The 19,834-nt window shown below is 34.1% G+C and overlaps 4 protein-coding genes across 10 annotated transcripts; 2 read left to right on the forward strand and 2 right to left on the reverse strand.

Moving 5' to 3' along the window:
* The first annotated feature begins 558 nt into the window (after positions 1–558).
* On the forward strand, positions 559–3,084 carry LOC137833193 (uncharacterized). Its single transcript, XM_068641554.2, has 6 exons — positions 559–894; positions 986–1,081; positions 1,192–1,232; positions 1,589–1,706; positions 2,185–2,265; positions 2,829–3,084. Exons 1-6 carry the CDS (start codon positions 685–687, stop codon positions 2,877–2,879), a joined length of 597 nt encoding a protein of 198 aa, XP_068497655.1. The 5' UTR covers positions 559–684; the 3' UTR covers positions 2,880–3,084.
* A 1,169-nt stretch (positions 3,085–4,253) lies between these two features.
* On the forward strand, positions 4,254–8,384 carry LOC137832749 (uncharacterized protein At4g38062). Its single transcript, XM_068641075.2, has 3 exons — positions 4,254–4,389; positions 4,595–7,567; positions 8,083–8,384. Exon 2 carries the CDS (start codon positions 4,630–4,632, stop codon positions 7,540–7,542), a length of 2,913 nt encoding a protein of 970 aa, XP_068497176.2. The 5' UTR covers positions 4,254–4,389; positions 4,595–4,629; the 3' UTR covers positions 7,543–7,567; positions 8,083–8,384.
* A 123-nt stretch (positions 8,385–8,507) lies between these two features.
* On the reverse strand, positions 8,508–9,762 carry LOC137832750 (uncharacterized). Its single transcript, XM_068641077.2, has 4 exons — positions 9,510–9,762; positions 9,219–9,390; positions 8,998–9,114; positions 8,508–8,916 (listed from the first exon to the last, which is right to left on the reverse strand). Exons 1-4 carry the CDS (start codon positions 9,653–9,655, stop codon positions 8,776–8,778), a joined length of 576 nt encoding a protein of 191 aa, XP_068497178.1. The 5' UTR covers positions 9,656–9,762; the 3' UTR covers positions 8,508–8,775.
* Positions 9,763–10,539: 777 nt separating this feature from the next.
* Positions 10,540–19,747, reverse strand: LOC137832751 (putative ubiquitin-like-specific protease 2A). 7 transcript variants are annotated; one of them, XM_068641081.1, is made up of 18 exons: positions 19,293–19,747; positions 19,136–19,210; positions 18,860–19,047; positions 18,655–18,745; positions 18,486–18,538; positions 16,843–17,040; positions 16,669–16,744; positions 16,252–16,360; positions 15,668–15,745; positions 14,877–15,008; positions 14,306–14,506; positions 14,169–14,224; positions 13,995–14,088; positions 12,961–13,051; positions 12,762–12,881; positions 11,742–12,155; positions 11,177–11,530; positions 10,540–11,089 (listed from the first exon to the last, which is right to left on the reverse strand). In XM_068641081.1, exons 1-18 carry the CDS (start codon positions 19,462–19,464, stop codon positions 10,748–10,750), a joined length of 2,844 nt encoding a protein of 947 aa, XP_068497182.1. In that variant the 5' UTR covers positions 19,465–19,747; the 3' UTR covers positions 10,540–10,747. The 7 variants fall into 7 exon arrangements, with proteins under 7 accessions (XP_068497182.1, XP_068497179.1, XP_068497183.1 ...); XM_068641078.1 differs by having other exon boundaries at positions 16,252–16,369; positions 19,293–19,690; XM_068641082.1 differs by having other exon boundaries at positions 18,860–19,044; positions 19,293–19,681.
* Between the last annotated feature and the right edge of the window lie 87 nt (positions 19,748–19,834).

Consider the following 19,834-nt stretch of genomic DNA (forward strand, 5'->3'; position numbering starts at 1 on the left):
GTTCTCATTTGTGGAATATAGACTCTCATCTATCTTATTTGGTTAAATTCAACTCTCGACTTTTAAATTCGAATCCAATCTGAGTAGGTATGTATATCCAAAGAACTTATATAATAAAGTCAAAATCCATTATTTTAATTATCAAATAAAAATCACTTTACTAACCTCGATTACTTTTTAACTTAATTGAATTTTCATATCTTATAATTATTAAATATACCATACATGTTTTAAGTTTACTCTGTTTACTAGTCTTTAGTGCGGTATTTTCTTATTTTATTATTTGTCTATTTTAATTTAACTTTTTATTATACTGAGAACCTCTCAATCTTTCGGTCTTTCAGCCACAGTACATTATATATAAAAATAAAATTAAAAATAAAATAAAATAATATATTTAGTTATATAATGGTGGTATAAAATTATAAAAAGCGTTTGCATACACGTGTCGAGAGGAATAAGAAGAGGATACCGACACATGTAAGTTGTTAAATGGGATTGCATGGCTTGAATGGCAGGTGAAGAATCCCACGCTGGAGAAGAAAAGTGTGACACAGAAAGCTGGAATTGGAATTGAAATTGAAAAAAAAAGTGAGAAAGAAGAAAAATGAGAATGAAGAAATTATATTAAGACAGAGTTTGTTATATTAGTTACGAGTTGAGAAGTAGAATTGAGGAGTGAAAATGCGTAGAGAAGGTGAAGCTGAGAGAGAAAACGTTCCTCTGCTAACTGCAAGTTCGAGCAGGAGAAGGGTGAGAACGAGACTCAGAACCACACCAGATTCTTTCTTGTCACTCTGCAGATGCTTCAGCTTCCTCGTCGTTCTATCTTCCATCTTCTGCATCGCCGTTAATGTCCTCTCTGCAATTCGCTCATTCAGAAACCAATCCGATGTCTCTCTCTCTCTCTCTCTCTCTCTCTCTAAAATATAATATTATTCGCTTCGTCTTCACTCTTCATTGCGTTTTGTGTTGTGTATTTCAGATTTTCGACGGCATATTTCGGTGTTACGCCGTTTTCATAGCGTGCTTCGTGGTTCTGGCTGAGACGGAATGGAGCTTCATCATCAAGTTCTGGAAGGTTAATTAATTAGTTAGTAGTTTTCTTCTTTTCTAATTTATTGCCATTGGAACGTGGATGCTGACCTAATAAATGATGTTGCTGCTATCTAATTTCACGCATCTCTACAGGTTGTCGAGTATTGGGTTGCCAGGGGTATCCTGCAGATTTTGTACGTTTTCTCTTTATCATTGATGCTTATTTTTTGCTTGTTTATTTTCTTAGTACCTACATTATACACATTGTTATTAATTCTGTTTCATAAAAAAATGTAATGATGTGTGGCATAAAAATCAATCGAAACCATAGACAGGAGTTTTTAACATTAGAGAGTACTTAGTGTTTAGCTTGTAGACGTTTTTGAGTTCAGCACACTTGTATTGCATCATTGGATAGCTACTGCTGCCTGTTATTAGTGTCCCAATAAATGTAGTGTAGGGCGTCGAATTGCAAGATTTTTGTTGTTTGTGTTATGAATTTATAATGCATATATTTGGTTTATTAGCCGTGACTTTTTATGTTCTGAAGTGTTGCAGTCATGACTAGGGCCTTCCCTGACTATAGTGGGGAGCGAAAAGTGCTTATAGTTCTTCAGAGCATAGCGTGCTATATGCTTCTTGCTTGTGGCGTAATTTACGTTGTGTCGGTAAGATTTTTTAAGAGAACAAACTAATTAGTCAAATGACTTGATTTCTTTGTACATGATTCAAACGAGTTAATGTTTATTTTATATATGTGCAAAGTTATTTTCAATTTGTATTTTTTTTTTTTGTTGATTCTTCAAATTATTTCGCTGCGAGTGCTTTCCAATTAGACAGAGGTTAATATTTATGAAAAGCATCATGACCTGTATTAAACCAGGTTCTATTTACCACTGCTCTTATTTTAATACTTTTCATTTTCACTTTAAAAAATCATTCTAAAATATTTTAACTTGCATGCCTTTTTTTCTGAGCTGATTTACTATCTAAATTGTTTCTGATGCCTTTGGACAGGGTTCCACAGACTAATTATTTTCTATTTGATTAGATTATTTGTGTGTGTGTGTAATACACGAGCTTCCCCAGTCAATATTCTAAGAGTTCTAAATAAGAATTTCTGTTACCTTGTGTTACCATTTTAAGGGAATCCTTTGCTTTGGTTTTCTGAAACGTTCCCTCCAGAAGCAAGAGATATCCAGAGAGCAAGCAGCAAAGGATCTTGAGGTAATATGGCATATATTGTATTGTATCTACGTGCATAACTTAGTAACATAGTAATTGCACTATGTGAAAACTTAAATTCCGGAACCTTTTCCATGACCTTTTATTGCAACCTTTTCTTATCCACCTCATAATAGCCCATGAATTTTCGATTCAAATAAAGATATTAATTAACTTCTACTTCTCTTAATCAGCTAAAGAACAGAGAATGAAATCAATGATTTTAGGGACCATATGATTATTGCTATTTTATTAAAGGATTCTATCTAAAGGACTGTGCCATACTATTGTTCTTTCGGTCATCTTCGATTAGAGGTTTGCTTCTCGTTGGCAACACCATTGTTCTCAGATTGCAAACTACCATCCTTGTTGTGTATTCTTGCCCCATTTCTCCGTCATCTTTCGTGGAGATTGGGCACAGAGATTCATAGCTTGAACTTCTGTTTTCGCTCTTAATACCTAACAGTTCATAATATTATCTCTCAGTACCTTCTCATCTCCGTTTAATTCTGAATTTTTACTAAAAGATCAACCGAAATTTATTTGCTTCTATGAACACTTAACAGGAGTTGGAACGGCGTAGAGAAGAACTTGAACAACTGCTTATAACAGAATAGGTTGAAGCTTTTGAAAGTAGTGCTGATATTGACTCATTACACACTGAACAAACTTCCACAGGCAGTGCTGTTGTCTACTACTATATTTCTTTTTCATTCTATCAAGCAAATGAATAAACATTCTTTAAAGTGAAAAATTTACCAATTGTGTAAACATGTAAAAAGTAATATTCAAAGAGATGTTTTAAATTCGATAAGTTCCCTCGTAACCAATGTTCAGACAAACTCTTGACCATATAGCAAGAATTAGAATTTGATGCCGATATTAACAAAAGTATGAAACTATAACCAGTAAAGAAAATTCATAACTTTAACAAAAATATATAACTAGAAGTATATTTTATCTTTTGATATGTAATAAGTAATTTATTTATTTTTTATATTTTAAAATATAGTTTTAATATTATTGTTTTAAGATTTGATCTATATGACAAATTTAAATAATCTGAGAAAAGTGAGTGTTACTTTATCCAAATATAGGGAATGTGAGTATTATCTATTAAAAAATTATGTGATCTTAATATGTATTTTAGAATTCTCTTTATAGAATAGATAATTTAAAACTCTTTCTACGAGAGACAATGTAAGTATTATTTAAAATAACTTTATTAAAAATAATTACAATTTCTCCTTAAATTTATTTAACTATTAATTATTTTGTACTTAATTTATTTTGAAATTTATTAATGTTGCGTGGACTCCTTTTCAAATGCTAATGCAAGTCATTAAATATTGTTTTAAATCATATGTCATTGAATATCATCATTAGTTATAAATAATATTTTGATTATTATTTCAATTCATACAGTCACCCCTGTGACTCATGATTTAACGTTAATCAAAATCTCAATCCAAAGATTAATTTATATTTTATATTTATTCTGCTTAATAGAACTAACATATCAATCCATATGCTTCGTATGGATAGATATTTGACTATGGAACTATTTTTTTAAGAGAATCTGTTTAATAAATTTTTAATTAATGATATTCCAAAATTAATAATATTTTTATGTTTGTTATATTACAACTTTCAATTGAATTTAACATATTATTAATATTAAAATTTTAATTTTTTATAATATTTTTATCAATAATTAATATATTAAAAATACCATAACGACAGTTTCAACCCATTCTATTTTTTAAATTAATTTTTAATCGTTGTACAAATTTTCGATTAAAATTTAAACAGAAATAAGCACCAAAAAATATCATTATAATTTATTATCTTATTTATTCACATCAAATAGTTAACAACTAAGTAAATATACTTATAACTTTGAAAATATATCGTTCAAAGATATATTTCAACTTTAAAAAATAAATATTAAAAATTAAAAAACAAAGGAGCCTGGGGAAAATTAAAGCAAGAAAGATAATAAGTGCCTTTTTTTTTGAAAAATTCAAAATCGAAAAAGAGCGCGTTCTTACCGCTGTTTGACGAGTGAAGCGAAGCGAAGGTCTTTGGTTTAGGGTTTGTGAAGAACTCACGGTCGCTCAGCGCCAGGTAAAACTCCTAACCTATTCTACTCTTAACTGTACTTCGCTTTTCATATATTATTACGTTTCTAAAATTCGAATTTTCAATCAGATTCGCTAAGGTTGCCATTGTTCAACATTTGTTTTGATTTTGATTTGTATATTGTATGGCTTAATGCATGTTGAAATCCAAGTAACAGTGTATGCGTGTGTGTGCTTTATTATGTTGGCAGTGAGTTAAAATCTGTGTTGGAAGGGAGAGAAAGGGATGGAAAATGTGTACGCCGAGTTGGATGATGCCAGAGCAGAGGTGGAGAAGCTAAAGGCTGAATGTCGACTCAAAGCTCAACTCTTTGAGGGTTTGAAGCAAGATCGCGCACAAGAATTTCTCAAATTTCAAGAATCCAGGAAGCGGGTTGAGGAACAGGCGCGCGAGCTTGATCTCAAGTCTGAGGAGATCGATGAACTGAAGAAAGTTCTAGAAGATCTGAAGTCTGGTTTGAGCGAAAAGGAAACACAGGTTACGCGTTTGATTTCGGAGAATACAAGGATCCAAGCAAGTTCTGCTGATAGGTTGGTCGAATTGGAGGAGAGTAATAGAGAGCTGGTGTTGGCTTTAGATGAATTAAGAGTAAGAAATGAATCTCTGGAGCAGAATGCTTGTGCCAGCAGTAAAGAAATTTTGAGTCTTAGGGCATTCTTGTTGGCGGCAGAGAAGAAGTGTTCAGAGGCGGAGGAAAAAGTGCAGCATGGTACACTGCTGAAAGGGAGAGACGGTGTGATACTGCAGTTGGAGGAAGAGAATATCAGAATGCAAGATAAGATTAAATGGAGGAATGAACAGTTTAAACATCTTGAAGAAGCTCACGACAAGCTTCAAGTTGAGTTCCGATTGTGCAAGGAGGAGTGGGACAAGGAGAGATCTGCATTGCTCGAGGAAATGTCGTCCTTGCAGGTTAGGTTGGATTCTCAGACAAGAAGTGTGGAGAGGTTGCAGTCCCGTTTGGAGATGTGTAACCATGCGTTGGCTCATGAAGAGAGCAAGAGGAAACTCCTGGAGGCTGAAATATCTGAGTTTAAGACTAGTTTTGAGAATGTTTATAGTCAGTGTGAGGAGAAGAAGTCAGAGATACAACAATTAATCATTCTGAGGAATGATGAGATAGCACAGCTGAGAAACTCACTAGGGGAGAAAGAGATGGTGGTGAGAGAACTGGATCATAAAATTGTTCAACTTGAACAGGATAATAAGGAATTGGGAGATTTACTTAAAGAATTCAGGGAAGCTCAGATCAATAATGGTGGTGCAAATTCTCTGACATCAAAGCTCCGTAACAAGCTTAGACGGTTGGAAGATGTGCATAAAAGCTGTGCCTCAATTCTGAAGTCTAAAGAATCTCAATGGGGTGATCAATTGAAAAAGATGGAAGCAGATATTGTTACATATAAGTCCGTACTGACCAATAAAGAACAGGAAATATGGAAGCTTCAGATGGAATTGGAAAATTGTTATTGTACCGTTGAAGAGAATCGTATGGGACTCTTGATCTTTAAATCAGAACTTGTTGAGACTTACTCGAAATCATTCAGTGCAGACTCTGAGAAAGCATCATTTGGTGTCAAAGAGAGTGAAAATAGGATTCTAATTTCTACAGAGCAATTGAAAGTGAAAGACAATTCTCTGAAAAGTATGGCAGTGCAACATTCTCTGCTGGTGGAAGAGCTTGAACAATACAAGAAAAAGCTTGAGGAATCATCTGAGGGTGAGCTCATGTTAGAGCAACTAATGCAGATGGAATACACACTACAATATGAAAGAAGTGTTGCTTTTGAGGCTCTAGAAAGGCTGGAAATTGAAATAACCTGTAAAAGTGACGAAATATCTCGATTAGATTGTGAAGTACAGGATTGGAAGTCTGCAGCTCAAACCCTTAAAGTTTCCTATGAAGAAATTCAGGGAACTAGTAAAGAGATGAAAACTTCCCTGGAATCAAAAATGGAGAATGAGCGAGCCCTTAAGCAGGCCAATGAAAACCTTCTCTGTTATGTCAAGGATCTGGAGGGAAAAATTGAAGACCTTCTACTGCAGATTGGTTTATTGGAAAGGTGCAGTACCGATAAAATGAAGGAAGTGGAAAGATGCAAGCAGGAGAAAGAGGGTCTTATCCAAATTGTAGGGGACAAGGAATGTTGCATAAAGGATCTACAGAAAGAAATAGCCATCGCCTACTTGAAACAAGAATCCACGGAAAACGAATTTAAAGTTGCAATTCACGCACAGCTGGAAGCAGAGCAAACCCTCAAGCAGGAGAAAGAGATTCTTTTGAAGATTAAAGAAGAGAAAGAACGAACTATAGAGCACTTTCAGGAGCTAGCTACGACATCAGAGCAAGATTTGTTAGATGTGCTATCTTTTTCTTTCTCGAATCAAGTGGAAAATTGGGTTGAGGTCAGTCTGCTTAGGGATGCCTTGAAAAATGCAGAATATCTGGCAATGTTAGAAATTGAAGAAAAGAACACCCGAATAGTGAAATTAGAAGAAGCATTCTTCCATTTAAAGCAAGAAGCAGAGCAAGATTTTTTAGATGTGCTATCTTTTTCTCTCTCGAATCAAGTGGAAAATTGGGTTGAGGTCAGTCTGCTTAGGGATGCCTTGAAAAATGGAGAATATATGGTGATGTTAGAAATTGAAGAAAAGAACACCCGAATAGTAAAATTAGAAGAAGCATTCTTCCATTTAAAGCAGGAAGCAGAGCAGCTTCGAGCATCAATGGAAGCCAGGAAGTTTGAAAATAAAAAATTGATGGATAAACAGCAGACCATGGAATGCGTAATAACGGAGCTCAAGTTTGAGAACGGAAATTTGCTCCAAGACATCATGAAATTATCGACAAATAGGGAAGATATGTTGGCACATTTTGAAGACATACTTGGCAAAATTGGTGAGTTGTCTTGCGGGGATATGCAATTAGTGGAGATGCTGGGGATTGTGTTGAATACTTCTGAAGATGAAAATGAAACAACAATGCGTCTAGTAGATTGTGATAAGTCACACCAGTCTGCTAGAGATGGTACAAATGGTCTTCATATTACTCCCACACTCAGAAAAACTGAAGAAATTTTTGATGGACGATCGCCATTGAGAGAGGTTAATAACCTAGACCACAAGAGGATCCTGTGATCTTGCTGACGAAAAGGCCATAAAGGTATACAATTTCAGAAATCTTTTCCTCTTCGCATTGGCATGTTTAGTTGTTTATAACATAAAAAATAAGTAATATAAGTTGAAAATGGTGGCAATGAATAGGCTGCAGACAGGAAGCTTATAAATTAATTTTTTTTGCTGAACTTCGTATCATATTTTTTCCCGCTAAACTGTAACATTTTGAGCTGGATTAACTGAATTTGCTTGAGGCACCAAAAAGTTCCCCATTTTGAATCATGTAAAAAGTTAGTGCTATTTTGTTTCGCAAGACCATAGCTACTAATACGTAATGATTGATATTTTAATGTTTAGTTGTATTTTCAGTTTTTCTTACTTTTGGTTCAAGTTTTTTTCTTCAAATTTCAAAGTTAATTTACTCCTTTTCTCAATCAATAATTTTCCACCTAAAACGCCAAAAGTTTTTTTTTTTTACTTAAATACTTGTGGGTTTAACTGGGTGTTATACTGTACTTTTTCCTTTGATAAGTCATCTGAGAAATTCCGTGGAACATGCAGGTATTGGCCCTTTGCCCGTTTCACTAGCAAGCCACTTCAAACATATTTTGTCTGGCATTAGCAAATGCATATAAAAAGGGAGCGGAAGATAAAAACGCAATATCGGTCTGCATTCTTTTGTTTTAGTTCTTAGCAATATCTGTCTGTATTCTATTGTTTAGGTTTGGATCAAATTAGTAGTCAGACCTATTTAACAGTGTTGGCAACATTCTTTCCAATTCTTTTGCCATATGGTCTAAGACTATTTAATTTATTGTATTCTTTGTTAATTTATGCAGAAGTTGCACTGACTATTTTTAGCACAACATAAATTTATTAGTACCAAACTAAACTAGTGTACTATTTAGTGTACAGAGTCTCTAATTTTTTAATCCATACAGAGAAGAGAAGAGAAGAAAGAAAGGCAGAGAGGTAGAGAAGCTGAATTCTGCAAACTGGAATTTCATCTAACTAAAATTTCGCTAAGTGACTACAATACAACAACCACCAATTCATGAATTAGTTTCTGATTGAAATGCACAGAATTCCAGTCCAATATTAAAGTACAAGCTGTTTGAAATACCAGGTTTCCCATGGGCATATACGAGTCTGTGTCTTTGCTTCCTTTTATTTCAAGGGCAACGACTGGCACAAAAAATATAGTGTGGTTCTGAGTAAAATCCAGAGAGAGAAAACTCAATTGGATGTCAAAAATCATGCAGCGGGGTTGGAAGTATCTGGCTTGTTCTTCTGCGAAGCATTCCAGTTTTGAGAGAATTGGGCAAGACCAGACATTAGAGACTCAAGATTTACCCCATCATCAACCAAAATGCTAGTTACTCCCATTTTAGAGACCTATGGCAATATTACATGATTATGATGATGATGATTCAACGAATTTAGAAGAAAAGGTGTGAGAGTATATATTATTATTACCGAATGGATGTTCCTATTCTCATCATCGAAAAAGAGCATGGAGCTGAAGGGGACAGCAGTCCTGGAATGAATTCTCTGAAAATGATCCGTTTTATGTGTCCAACTGGAATATATTTCCTGAAGAAACCACAATTTACAAGAGAAACAAAATTAAAGTAAAAAGCCTATGCATGGTGTGTTGAATTCGAATTGAAAAAAGCAAGATGAGTTCAAGAATTCACCTGCGCAACGAAGAGTGAGGAGAGGTTCAATTTGTTGAGGAAGGCTATTGCTGTGTCAGCGGTTGGTGAGCGAGAAGCGATTGCAACGTCAATGGCTTTCTCTTTGAGCGCTAACAATATGCCTTTGGCGTGAGGATACAGAGAGGGCATTTCACGCTTCGATCGACACTCACTGAATTGTGAACAAGATTCATTTCAAAGATTAGAGAGTGAAAACAAGATTCATTTCAAAGATTAGAGAGTGAAAACAAGATTAGGTTAAGAAAAAGAGGGTAGGAAGTAGGAATGAACCAGTAGAAAGGCCAGAGAGTGTAATCGAGATCGAAAACCACCAGCTTTGGAAGAACCTCAAACTCTTCGATTATCTTCAGCGCCTCACGCTTCACCTTCTCCGTCTTCTCCTCCATTTCTCTCTCTGTCTGTGCGTGTGGATTCATTTTTATCTTGACTTATATGGACGGCGGATTAAGGATTATGAGTTAATTAAACTGGATTAGTTTTCATCCTGACAAAATATTATAATTTTAAAAAATATTATTGTGTTAAAACGCATACTTGTGATAGAACTTAAATATTGAATCTCTGTGTTTAACAGTTAAAATTAATTTTATTTATGTTATTATTATAATTTATTTTAAAAAATTTAGTCAAAATGATTTGTTAACTTTGGATAAATAAATTATTTAAAATATTCCTTGTTTCGAAGTTTAAAATTAGTAATATTTTAATATTTTTTAAATTGTAAAAACTAAAGTATAAATAAAATAGTTATATAAATTCTTACAAGAGCTTACATTTGTTAATTACAGCGAATTATATTTAAAAGTAACGTTAAAGTAGAACATAAACATTAACGTGAGCAACAAGGAATATAAATTATGTAAGATAAATATTAATACATATAATATCTAAAATATTAGGATGTAAAATCACAAATTCATATATTATATAATTATAAATTATATAAATTAATAATAAAGAATGACTTTATATATTATATAATTATATAAATTATATAAATTAATAATAAAAATTTATGTGTAAAATATGTTTCAGTTTTTATGGATAGTTAAAAAATTGTCTTATTTTTATAATATTTTTTTTACAGAAAAATATTTTCATAACTAGTTAATTTTTTTATATTCATAATAAAATATTATATAATAAATTTGAATTTCTAAAAAATTAATATATTTCCTTTTTAAAATTATGTTAAAATTAGAGATCCAACAAATATATACATATTTTTTAATTGAGCATTTAACTGATAGGTATCACAGGCACATCCTCATAATGTCTAAATTAAAAAGTGCCAGAAAAATTATGACAAAAAATAGCATTAAACAATTTTATACGTCATCCTGCAATGGTGAGGCGAAAGTATTTAGCAGATTGCTTCACCGTTTGGGGCCTGAAGTTGGTATGAACAAAGCCCCTTTTAATCTATTTCTCTGCAACGTCATTTCAAATATTTAATTTGCCTATCTATAACCATCTTCTGCGCCTAATCCTATTCACAATACAAGAGACTAAACACAAGCTTCTTTTGGCATGCTTCTGGTGAGTCTGCGCCTTGAACCACCACCTTCGATCATAATCTTTGGCCTCTTCGCATCTGCTTCATCACATTCAAATGCTACTGTCTCTTTCTTGTCGCTAACTAAAGTATCTTGTTCATGACTCGTCGTCTTCTGACTCAAATCAAGTATTGGATGGGTTACTGAATTCATATATTCACGGAATGAGGAAGGAGACTCAACAATACTCACATCAGCATCATGCTTTGGCCTTTTGGCATCCGGTTCATCAGATTCAAATGCCACTGGCTTTTCCTTGTTAACTATAGTATCCTCCTCTTCTAGACTCGCCTTCTGAGTAAAATCAAGTATTTGATGGGTTATTAATGAATTCATATATACGAGTGCAAGGAATGAGGAATGAGACTTAACAAAACTCACATCAGCATCATTTGCCCCTGGAGAATCCGGAACAACATAGTCTGTAAGCTCCTCAACAGAGGTCGATAAACACTCAACTACTGTCTTGTCTTCAATTTTGGACTCATCGATTTTGTTAAGAGGCTGGTCTTCATGAGTACTTGTATTCAATGGGAGCCAGGATAATGTAGTAGATGTTCTTGACTGAGAATGGTTTTCAAAAGCTTTCACAAAATTTACAGAAAATCCATGCTGCGATGATTCTGATGCTCCGTGATCTTTGCTGGCATATGATGTGGATGGGAAATCATATACCAATTGGGATTTCTCCCTCTCTACTGATAAACCAGTTTCCTCATCAGATTCATCAATTTCCTGTATTAGAGCATGAAAAGTGAAATTCTTCAGTTGGTATAGCAACATATTTTCATATCCTAAGCAGATGAATAACTAGGGTGACCATTTTATTTCTTCATTTCTAATCTTAATTCTAATAATTTAGATGGTGAAAATGAGAAAAAGAGGGGTAGTTAAAAGCATGTAATAAACATAGAAAGTTAAAATCCGAATTATTCAATTCATTTACCTCTAATGGTGACAAGAAGCCCCTCTGATCACAAGCCGACATCTGCAGACAATCAGAATGTGAAATTACTTGCAAGTCGTCCTCGGAAACAAGTGCTGGTCCTCCCAAACACGATGAAACTCTTCCAGGTGAAGCCGAAGCCGCTGGATGCTGAATATCAGCAGTCTCTAGTTCAATAGAGGAATTTAAAGGATTTTTTACACACCACAAGTCTGAATAGCAGCATCCCCCAAGGGAATCTTCTTCCACTTTCGTCTTTACAACAATGGCAGGGTCTTCAGAAGGAAGACCTTTGTCAAGACAATCGGTAGGACGTGATTCCAAAGAATTATTTTCAAATATATCATAAATTAGGTTCTGTATGTGAGATCGTTTCAGAGAAGCCTCTGGTGGAGGAAACCAATTACTACTCAACTGGAAATCATGAGAAGAAATGTAACTGTGACTTAACTGTTGTATAACATGAACAAAGTAAACATGTCACACAGACGATGGCGTTTAAAAAAAATGCAGGTGCCAATTAAAACAGATGCATGTAAGAATGACAACAATTAAGAAATATCATTCATCTAAATAACCAAATCAATATAATAATGTTAAATTCACAACAGTGAAACACACATCTGACACACCCAAGCACAAGCACCAAACGATCTGAAATTCAAGGCCTCATTTTAAAAAGGGAAAAATAGAGTATAAAAAACACTTAGGAAATCAACTGGTCTCACATATATACCTCAGTTCAGGTTCTCTAATGTCTTACCAAATTCAGAAAAAGACAGAGGAGCATAGCAGCATGCATTTTGTCATGAATTTCCTAAAGTTTTCTCAGCTGACATAATACTTGATGGAATCAGCCAGAGCATCAACAGATTACAGAATCATGAAAGCAAGATACAACGGACAATGGTGCTACTTGAGAGAAATTTGAAAGAAAGTCAAAGAAAAATTATATCACTGGAAATGCAAAATGAGACTACATATCCTGTTCAAGTTTTAATGCCATGGGAAGTCACTTACAAAGTCAGAGAACTTCGTAATCATAAAAGGGTTAAAGTTTCCAGGAGCTTCTTCCAGAAAACGTTCCACATAATGGAGCAAAAAGAGGCCACAATCGTATAAATTTTCCTGCTGAGGCAGCTGAAATAGAAAAGGAAGGAAAAACCAGTCTAGTAAAAATTGCACTGGATTACTTATGTGGAATTTAATAATAGACTACCTCAAGTGAGATGAATCTCATTTGTAGAAATTTAGAAGAAACATCATCCACCACATTACTGTGCCTCTCTTTCCATTCTTCACATAGGTAACTGTCATTACAAAATATATAAAAGAAAGCACTGTCAGATTCTGCACAAGGACAGAAAGCAGATGAATTCTACTCATACAAGTTTGTAATTAATTAAAATGGACTTTCGTTTCTACTGAATTTTCTGTACTAGCTATTTAAATTCCTGTGAGGAAATATATCTGTCAACAAAGCCTTGTGAAACCATTTAAGCCCAAGGTTCAACCTCAGACAAAATATCAATACAAGTTTTAAGCTATTTGCCACTTAAAATTAAACTTCACTGATCAACACTTAAATGTCTTGAGGTAGTTGTTTGATATGGACTCTAATGTCACATGTGGTTGACAACATTAACAGGATTGACTATTATTATTATGCTGGTAGTGTTGGGCTTGGCAGAAGTTTGGTGATTAGTGATTGACTATGGTGGGCAGAGTCACCATTCATTGCTAACTGTTTGGTAGGGTAAGGGTTAAAATATGAGATTTCAGTGACAAGTGGCAGTGGGTTAAGTCAACAAATCAACTTCTGGCAATGAAAACTGCTGACTACATTCTAGTGATTCATGATAGTGACCAAAGTAACCATTCATTGTTAACTGTTGATGACAAGTAGCGTCAACAAGTCAACTGTTAGTCAATTCGAAAGGTGACTACTTTCGAATGATTAATATAGTCGCTTAAGTAACTGTTGGAAAACTACTGTCATGTAAAGATATTGGACACCAGTTATATAGGTGGGGCAATTCCATTAATCTATAGTATGTTACTTTCTTTTAAGTCAAATTACAAAAAAGGTATTCAAACAACTTCATATAGCATTCCAGTCATTAAAACAAAATGTCAATTTTTGTATGGATTGAAATTATGAGAAGAGGGTAATATTTATTGGACCTCCAAATTGACATTGACTAGAAAATAGAAGGTGGACATATATGTCAATCTCAGTTATCAGCAAGCTACCTTTGAAAAACATTCTTCAGACCTTTATGGCTTCCTTTTAGGGAATCCATGTGCAAGATGCAAGGTACTTTGGAAGATTCATTAATTTCTTCATCTACAATACAATCAAATAAATAAAATGGTAAAATTCAGCGAATAACAACAGAAGAATAACTGAAAGGACAGATATCTTGCCTTGGCAGCATGTCACTTCACCAGGATGACAAATGACAATCAAACTCCAGTGAAGACTGTCATCAAGAAACATTAATGATTCTCAAGATGTGAAAAAATCGTATCTTCAAGTAAGATGTTCTCTTGGACTCTCTTACCTGTAGTTTATGGGAATCAAGATATAATCCTTTTCAAAAAGGTTAACTTTCCTAGTCCATTTGCGTACACGCTGAAATGCCGCTCTACCATCACAAGCACTTGATGGATCTTTGTCTAAATCAGCAAGCTTGCGAAAGAAGAAGCTATTGAAAAAGTGAAAATGGTCCTGTTCATCAGTAGGGAGTTTATTTTTCAAATACCTATAAATAAGCCAAATTTAGCAAATGTCAGTTCATACGCAGAGGAAAGTCTCAAACATAAGGGGACTATTCTATTTCAAGTAAAAAAAAATGTCAAGGAGTGCTTGTTTGGATAGATTTTTTTGGCAATGAACTTTTTTCACAAGATCTCGAGAAGTTGGCAAACAAAAGCAATTTTTTCTACCAAGATAAAAAATGAAGATACAAGAATCAGTGATGAGAGTAATAAAGATCACATATGTACATGCATGTACAAGAGAAAGGCAGAGAAAGAAAGGTAGGCGAACACCACTTTCTGACTAATATAAGTCAATTATAGCAGCATTCTTGAATGCATAAAAAAAGTTTCAATTTCCACTACCATGCTTACTTGATATAAAAGTCGATGATGGTATCGTTAATGAATGTCTGCGGCTGTAAAAGCTCAAGATCTCTCTTACTAATAGAAACAGCATCAGGCTCCCCCTTTGGATAAATAACTTCATCAAAAGCCTCATCAAAACTGCATAATATAAGATCACAAACAAATAATTTCTCATCAATAATTAAGATAGTTCGAAAATATTTGCTAAATAAATGCAGTGGCAAGAAAAACCAAGTTAAGGGCAAGGACACGACCTACAGTTATTGGTTTACTCAAGAATAAAACATCACAAAAGTTCAAGCTATCAAATGCAAGCTCATAAATTTTTTTGGCTAAACAAAACTCCTAATTCTTTTTTACTTTCAGCATGGATCAATAGTGCTAGCCCCCCTTCAGCTGAAATTTAATATAATTGGGATAATGAGCATGGAAAAATTTAATTTAATATAATTGAGATCAATAGGGTGGATTCAACTTTTGAATGCTTGACTGAAGAGATTCAAATACTGTGTTAAGAACCAACTCTCAACAGCATAAGATATTAGGTGCATTCTCATGTATTTTTTCATCATACTATATAACCCTAAAAGTACAAAAAATTATATAAAGCAGCAAGATAAACAATTTACTTCCAATAGCTAGGGGCTCAAGAAATTCGGGATCATAATCAAAGGAAGTAACAGAGACAACTGGTGAATTACTGTAATGATGAATCGAAATTATAAAATTTATTGATATAACACTCAATGTAACAAGGATCATATTTCTAAAAACAGAAGCAAAAAAGTTGGACTTACTTGGGAAAATAACGATTCTGAGAGAAAAAGTAGTGTTGCCCCAATGCAGAAATATTTCCACTGTTATCTGCATCACTGCTGCATGGGGGAATAATAAACAACACTAATTAACACCTTATGATATTGAGCAACATACTTTGGAACAGTCAAGTACAGAATTTGACCATTTAAGTAACAAACTTTTGAACAGTCAAGTACACTAAGCACCCAAAAAACCACCATATTGAAAGACAAAATTTGGACAACATTTCAAAAAATAACAGCATTGAAAACTTATCATAATCGAAATCAATGTCACCACAATGGAAACTGAAAACTAAATAGGATGAGTACTAAAATATAATACCAACTGATATAGACATATATGATCTCTATATCACCCTCGTGAAATATACTGTACATTAACTAAGGCAGAGAGAGACCAACATAATGTACATGCACCTTCAGGCTCGCTCTCATTTCCTATGATCAGTGATGATAAGAGAATTTGGCATGCTTTTTTTTATCCATAAAAATTTAATTCAGGTATTGCAATTACAAAATATATATTTTACACTCCAAAAAATTACAAATAACATTCTTACTCAAAAAGTGTGCTCCATATATCTGTGTATCTTGTGTCCAATAGTTTGATTGCTTCTTCTGCCTTGTACCAAAAGGAATCATAGACTGCAAACTTTAACAGCTTAAAGCCTGCATAAACTTTCAAGCAATGCCGAAATATTATAGCAAGATTATCACAACCCCTCCCCTCAAAAATAAAGAAATGAAAATTGTAACCAGCAAAAAGTAGGGAATCTAACTAAATTATTCCTGAATAAGAAGGGAATTTATTATTATGAAATATCAAATAAAGTAAAATAAATGAAAGGAATATCATCATATCCATAGTTGTCATTGATTAAGAATTTCAAATTTTAAAAAATAAGGAGAGATCAAATATACTTTGCATTGATACAAAAAAAAAAGAATGAAAGCATAATTATTGAAAGTAATCACACCTGGATTTTGATTTGTATTTCCAGCTTCACTATAATCTTTTGATTTCAGAAGAAGGTTGATCAAGGCTGTTTCAATCTAAAGATAGACGAAAATCAAATTTATTTGTAAGAGAGATAAGAGATTAATAAAAGAAAGATGAGGGTGAGGGTTTGGGGTGGGAGCATTCAACTTACATTTCCAAACCAACATGATTCAATTTTTATGATATCTTGAGTTGACCACTCAATTTTCAAAGTTTCCCTAGTTCCATTGATTGTTAAGCCTTCAAGTTTCAGGGAGTTGCATGAGAATGTTAACTGAGACCTAGTGGAATACAAATCCTCGAATTGAATAAAATCAGGGATGACATCAACCACCTTTTCTATATCATTCTGCACGGGAAGAAACCAGTACGCTTTACCAGAAATATCTAACCAACATTAAAAATACTAAGTTCGTACATACATCATTTGATGTATCAAAGAACTAGATTAAGCATTAGAAAATAAATCATTTTAAGCCAAATACTATTAAATAAAAATAAATCCAACAAAAGACCAACAATTATATGTATGTACAACAATCACTGTTTTAAGAACTGTCTTTTAATGAGTTGGCCAGATCAGAACACACATGCAGACCAAATGAATTGCAGAGCATCAAAAGGGTGGTAAAATAGCAGATTTTAGTTCAAAAAATAAGCTGGGGGATCTATGAAGCATTAAGAACGTAGAGATTTTAGAAAACCAAATCAAGTGCAGAATATCATTCCACTAAATAAAACGGAAACAAATAATTCCATTTCGTATAACATTCCTTCCAATTTCAAAACTATTCTACGATAAATTTTCTGATGAATAATTATCTTTCAACATCGGCAAGTGTAAATGTGCTTTCCACAACACTAGTGTGCGTACAATGGTCTTTGATTTTATAGTTTTCATTTTCACTCTAACAAGATATTCCATTTATAGGAAGAAAATATCAGATGAGAAGAAATCAGTTCCTGTGAGAAATGAAAACTACCAGTTTAGATCGTTAGATTATATTTGAATGCTGAAGATTAAAAGATGAATGCATGAGTTTTTTATGTCATCATGTGACCAATAACTTTTTATCTTGATCATGTGTGTATGAGTGTGTATGGAGTCCAGATTTATAGTTCTCATAGATCAAAACACTTCTTAAATCAAGGCACACGCCTCTGTTGTCTTCTACATGCAACGATTCACCATCCAGATACATCGACACTAATTGCCTTCCTTGTTGCCTCAGAGTGCTACGTGTCAATTCACACTCTGTCCAAGTATCAACAACACAATTATCCACTGTGTCACTGTAGCCTACTCCTCAGTCCCCTATTGGCAACCACACACGCTAATTCAGACTATCATTTCAACACTGGGTATTTTCTAATGAAGAGGTTTTTTTTGTTTGAGTAGCATTTTCTCACGTCAAAATGTTGATGGAAACTATGACTTTGATGTGGCAGTTTCTTGAACAGTACCAAAGAGGGAATAACAGTTTCTTGAACAAGAGACCTTCATCACCTTAAGAAAATTTTAATCTTAGCTATTATTTGTAAATCCAAAGGCTATTAATTAATAGTTCTCGATTCTCAACTTAGGAAGTTTCTCATTTGAGGCTCAACATAAGCTACTGGATGCAGAAATAGTCTTTTAAATGCCATAATCAGATTTATTGCCCCCCTAAAGCAAGAGGGATAAGAGAACATAGAACAAATTTCATTTTTTCCATAATGTAAAAAAAGTTTTGATATATAATCTCCACAGATTACAACGATCAGGTAAAATAAAAACATGACAAGTACACTTACAATTACAAATGCAGCCGAATCATCATGCTCCACTAGCTGGTCTCCAAACTTAACTAAGGTGTACAAAAAAAATCAGAACCGACAATTAGCAAAGGAAAAACCAGTACTGAGAAGCAAAACAATACCACCTCAAATATCATAAAAAAATTCTTAAAGCGGGAAAAAATACCTTCATCTGCAGATGGATTTGAAGTCGATGTAGAAGAAGAACTCGTTTGACTTGCGTCGTCGTCATCAGAAGCCACACCAAGTGACTCATTCTGAAACAGCGTTAAATTAAAGGTCGCCAAAAAGAACCAAGAGTTTCTTTCGCCCTAAGCATGTCAGCATGAATTGCGAAAGGGAAAAAAAAGTAGAGCAGCACCGATTATTACCTTCGAGTCAAAGTCGCTTTCTACAAAATCACTGTAGCCAGACATCTTTTCATCAGCAGAAAGTTGAAGCCGCGTGTCATCATTTTCTTCTCGATTATAACCATCATCATTTCCACGGCCATCATCGTCATCAATAACCTCTAACGGTTGAGCAGCAATTTCCTCCGTGGAGCACTGTGTCATTTCTTCTGATCCACACGAAACACAAGAAAAACACATAAACCATAATCAGACACACAAAAAGGAGTAAATAGTTCGTGCCTGAATGATCAGTACCTTGTTCCTCATCGAGGTCAATATGATCAGCGGTAACGTCAATGGAAACAGGTTTGGAATTTGAACCGCTCGCAACTGCAGATAAAAATGTCGAGAAATGAGAACTAACGAATGAATGAACGAACGAGAAATTGAAAGAGTAGAGATAGTTACTTACAGGCTTGGAGGAAGTCGTGTTTGGTGACAGGGGAAGAGCGAGACCTGCTAGGGTTTTCGACCTTGCTGAAAAACTTCCTAGAGGCTTTCTCGATGCTGTAGTCTTCGTCATTGAACTCGAACACATCGAATTTCTTGGTTGAGGAAGAAGATGATCGGTTGCGCCGAGTCATGAGCGAGTGAGCGAGTGAGAGAGAGCGAGTTGGAGAGAGGGAGAAAATAGCTAAGAAGAAAAATTACAAATGTCTTGCAATATTTATACAGTAATTACATGCTTTTGGTGAAGCAATTTTTGTCTTCTTCTTTCAACGATTGGACCCCTTTCTCACTCTACATTCATCACCACCACCTTCATTCTCTTCTCTGCACTCAAAATCCAAAGTTTATCTCATTCGCAATACAAACTTTAAAACCAAATAACATTCTCTAAATCAGAATAATAGTGATTCCACCATCTTCAGAATCATTCACACCATGCAATATAAATTCATTTCATTCTTTTTCTTCTTCTTTAATTTCTTGTAACCAAATATAAATAGTAAC

This window comes from Phaseolus vulgaris, chromosome 6 (genome assembly GCF_051622355.1).
Source record: "Phaseolus vulgaris cultivar YP4 chromosome 6, ASM5162235v1, whole genome shotgun sequence".
NCBI classification, from domain to species: Eukaryota; Viridiplantae; Streptophyta; class Magnoliopsida; order Fabales; family Fabaceae; genus Phaseolus; species Phaseolus vulgaris.

Bases quoted from the DNA above. Each gene is read 5' to 3' on its own strand.
- LOC137832749 (XM_068641075.2), top strand. From the start codon at position 4,630: ATGGAAAATGTGTACGCCGAGTTGGATGATGCCAGAGCAGAGGTGGAG.
- LOC137833193 (XM_068641554.2), top strand. From the start codon at position 685: ATGCGTAGAGAAGGTGAAGCTGAGAGAGAAAACGTTCCTCTGCTAACT. The intron at 895-985 runs GTCTCTCTCTCT...TGTGTATTTCAG, and splicing joins CATTCAGAAACCAATCCGAT to ATTTTCGACGGCATATTTCG. The intron at 1,082-1,191 runs GTTAATTAATTA...GCATCTCTACAG, and splicing joins TCATCATCAAGTTCTGGAAG to GTTGTCGAGTATTGGGTTGC.
- LOC137832750 (XM_068641077.2), bottom strand. From the start codon at position 9,655: ATGAATCCACACGCACAGACAGAGAGAGAAATGGAGGAGAAGACGGAG. The intron at 9,391-9,509 runs GTTCATTCCTAC...TTCACAATTCAG, and splicing joins ACTCTCTGGCCTTTCTACTG to TGAGTGTCGATCGAAGCGTG. The intron at 8,917-8,997 runs GTAATAATAATA...ATATTGCCATAG, and splicing joins AGAATAGGAACATCCATTCG to GTCTCTAAAATGGGAGTAAC.
- LOC137832751 (XM_068641078.1), bottom strand. From the start codon at position 19,464: ATGACTCGGCGCAACCGATCATCTTCTTCCTCAACCAAGAAATTCGAT. The intron at 19,211-19,292 runs GTAAGTAACTAT...TTTTATCTGCAG, and splicing joins ACACGACTTCCTCCAAGCCT to TTGCGAGCGGTTCAAATTCC. The intron at 18,746-18,859 runs GTAATAATCGGT...ACGCTGTTTCAG, and splicing joins AAAGCGACTTTGACTCGAAG to AATGAGTCACTTGGTGTGGC.